Below are 2,707 nucleotides of genomic sequence, written 5' to 3' on the forward strand. Positions count from 1 at the left end.
ATAATAATTATACAATACCAACATTAAGTTTGCAGTATCAAATCTGTATATGACTTAATACTATATAACTAATATATATTAAACTCAAAATTTAACAAAAAATTAACGAATTACATCCTCCTATCCTTAAATTGCCCCTACCTCAGAAAAAAACAAACAAGAAAACAGAACTATACATGGGCACAGTAAAGTGCCCTCCAAAATTGGGCTGAGAATGAATGTTTGGATGGAAAGGCACGTTTGGATGGAAAGGCATGTTTGTTAGAAAGGCACGTTTTTTGATAGACCCTTTCGATATATTTTGCCAGCAAATTCGAACTGTTGAAAGATAAATTGTGAGCTCTTCTGAGAATTGTTTTGATTTGGTGCACGATGCTTTAACAGGCATTCCGCAAGTCTACGATTAGATTGGTCTTTTTACGTCCGCTTTCATGTACACTACTATATACGTACTCTCGCTAATTTCCTGGTGAGGTCAAGATGTCAATTTTAAAACAACACTTGAACATTTCAATAGATCAATGGACATTTTATTCTCCTCTGATGCTTCTGTGAGATTTATATCGGCAGCTCATGCAATGTCACATGCGTTCATTTCACTGTCACGACATACACTTACATTTACTTAAATTGACGCCAGCATTGCGTCACAGTCTGGCCTCACTGAGGGCGTTCTGACTTTCACGCCGCAGAGGTTTCGTGAAAGATCGGGAACTCGCCGAGGAATCACGGTCGCTGCTCCGACGGACGTTGAACCGCTGCAGCAGGCGGGACGGTTGCGGGATTTTTCCCCAACGTCCCCGGAGCATGTGGCCGATGACGATCCTGATCTTGGGGTGCTTCGATCCGTAGATCACAGGATTGAGGCAGCTGTCCACAACCAATAGCGGGCCCACGAACGACAGGGACCGCAGCGCCGCGTCGAGCCGATGTCCCTGTAGGAAAGTGATGGCCAAGAGCACACATGCATAGGGACAGATGGACAGGGTGAAGCAGCTGATCACGCACAGCATATTCATCGTAATTTTGAACTCGATAATTGACTGGCGTTCCACCCTTGACATGTCCCGTTTAGTGGTTAAAGAATTCTCCGATGCTCGTCTCTTTGCAGCTGAAAAGACACTCTTCCTTACACGCCTTAAAATCAGCCAATAGCTAACCATGTTTATAACAAAAATTACAAAAACCGACACTGCGACGACATAAATGAGAGGTTTTGCGCTCGGCTTCTGAAATTCACAGATGCAGAATCGACTGACGGTGTCGTATCCTATGCAACCATTTCCCGTTGCTTCCAAAGCTGCCAACGCGATGGGCGGCATGAGCCAGGATAAGATAGCAGTACCGACCATAATCTTCGTGGAAAAGAGTCGGTTGTAAGTCTTCCTCGATCTAGTGATGAGGACGCAGCGATTGAGGCCGATCGCCATGATGGTGATGACGCTGGTGGAAACTGACACGATGTTGAGGGCGGCTATCATGTTGCAAATCCACATGGGAAGCGGCCACTCGTTCTTGCCGATCATCCCCGGGATTTGTGGCGGCTGCACCAGGCACACCAGCATGTCGCTGGCACTCAGACTCACGATGAAGATGTTGTCCTTGGTCTGTAGTTTCCTGGAGAGAGCGATTGCTACCAGTATGAAGACATTCCCAGTCACGCCTATCAGGGCCATCACAGAGAGGGCGCTAGCCATGGCAATGTCCACAGCCGAATGGTAGCTATGTGTTTCATTAGCCATGCTCTCTTCTGACAAGGTGATCATCGTATTTTCTTCGCTTGGTAGCGCGAAATTCAGAGTTGTCACTTGACCTCCATCCATTTTTCGTGATCCCTGAAGAATACAAAGTAAAGTGGTTAAAATTATCATTTACAAAAATATCCATGAAATACAGAATCAATGTCTGCCCTTTTATCCCTCCATTGTTAACCTGACAAGTAGTAATCCTCACATCATCGTGGTCAATTTTAGTTTTCCTGTAGTCAAATGAGTAACTTTTTATTTCTGTCCATTCCAAACAGCCATAGATATTACATTTTGACGAGAAGAAATAACAACATGAGAAGATTTGATCATTCTTTATACGGAATTTTAGTAAATATGAATAAACAGTTACACACGCTTTCAAACAATAAACCGACAACAGCCAAGAAAATCGATGATGCATTATTACATTAGATCATATTCGGATTGTTTAATTTAGGAAATACATCTTGCTTTTGCCCCGTTTCGTGTGTATGCAAGAAGATATTGTTCAAGCGGATTAATGTGGGAAGAATTCGACACGCAGCACCATCCTGGTAGTAGGGACCGACGGCAGGCAGCCTCGCTCTCTACCGCTAGTTATGTTACCGCCGTTACAGCCATTAGCTTTCATAAGGCCATGAGCAACCAACCATCAGACGAAATGCCTACTTAACACCTAACTGTAAATTCAACAGGACAAAAACACATCTCAGGGTATATCAAGCAAATGACGAATATAGATAACAGCGGAATGCTCCAGGAATGAGTTTACGGCCAGTAAACGTGATGTACGTGGAATGACGCTTAATCATCATCATTATCACCATCATCGTCATAATCATAATCATAAATGTCTTGCTAATGTGAGCTGGTGAATCTTGTTTTTCTGACGATGAAGTGCAATTACATGAAACAGATATGACTTTAAATCTGTGATGAATATACCATTATAAAAATGA

At 43.1% G+C, this 2,707-nt stretch overlaps 1 protein-coding gene across 1 annotated transcript; it reads right to left on the minus strand.

Annotated features, from left to right (window-relative positions):
• Positions 1–647: 647 nt before the first annotated feature.
• Positions 648–1,823, minus strand: LOC140244884 (melatonin-related receptor-like). Its single transcript, XM_072324493.1, has one exon. It carries the CDS (start codon positions 1,821–1,823, stop codon positions 648–650), a length of 1,176 nt encoding a protein of 391 aa, XP_072180594.1.
• Between the last annotated feature and the right edge of the window lie 884 nt (positions 1,824–2,707).

This window comes from Diadema setosum, chromosome 21 (genome assembly GCF_964275005.1).
Source record: "Diadema setosum chromosome 21, eeDiaSeto1, whole genome shotgun sequence".
In the NCBI taxonomy this organism is placed as follows: domain Eukaryota; kingdom Metazoa; phylum Echinodermata; class Echinoidea; order Diadematoida; family Diadematidae; genus Diadema; species Diadema setosum.

Excerpts from the sequence above, each read along its gene's own strand:
- LOC140244884 (XM_072324493.1), bottom strand. The coding sequence starts at position 1,823 with ATGGATGGAGGTCAAGTGACAACTCTGAATTTCGCGCTACCAAGCGAA.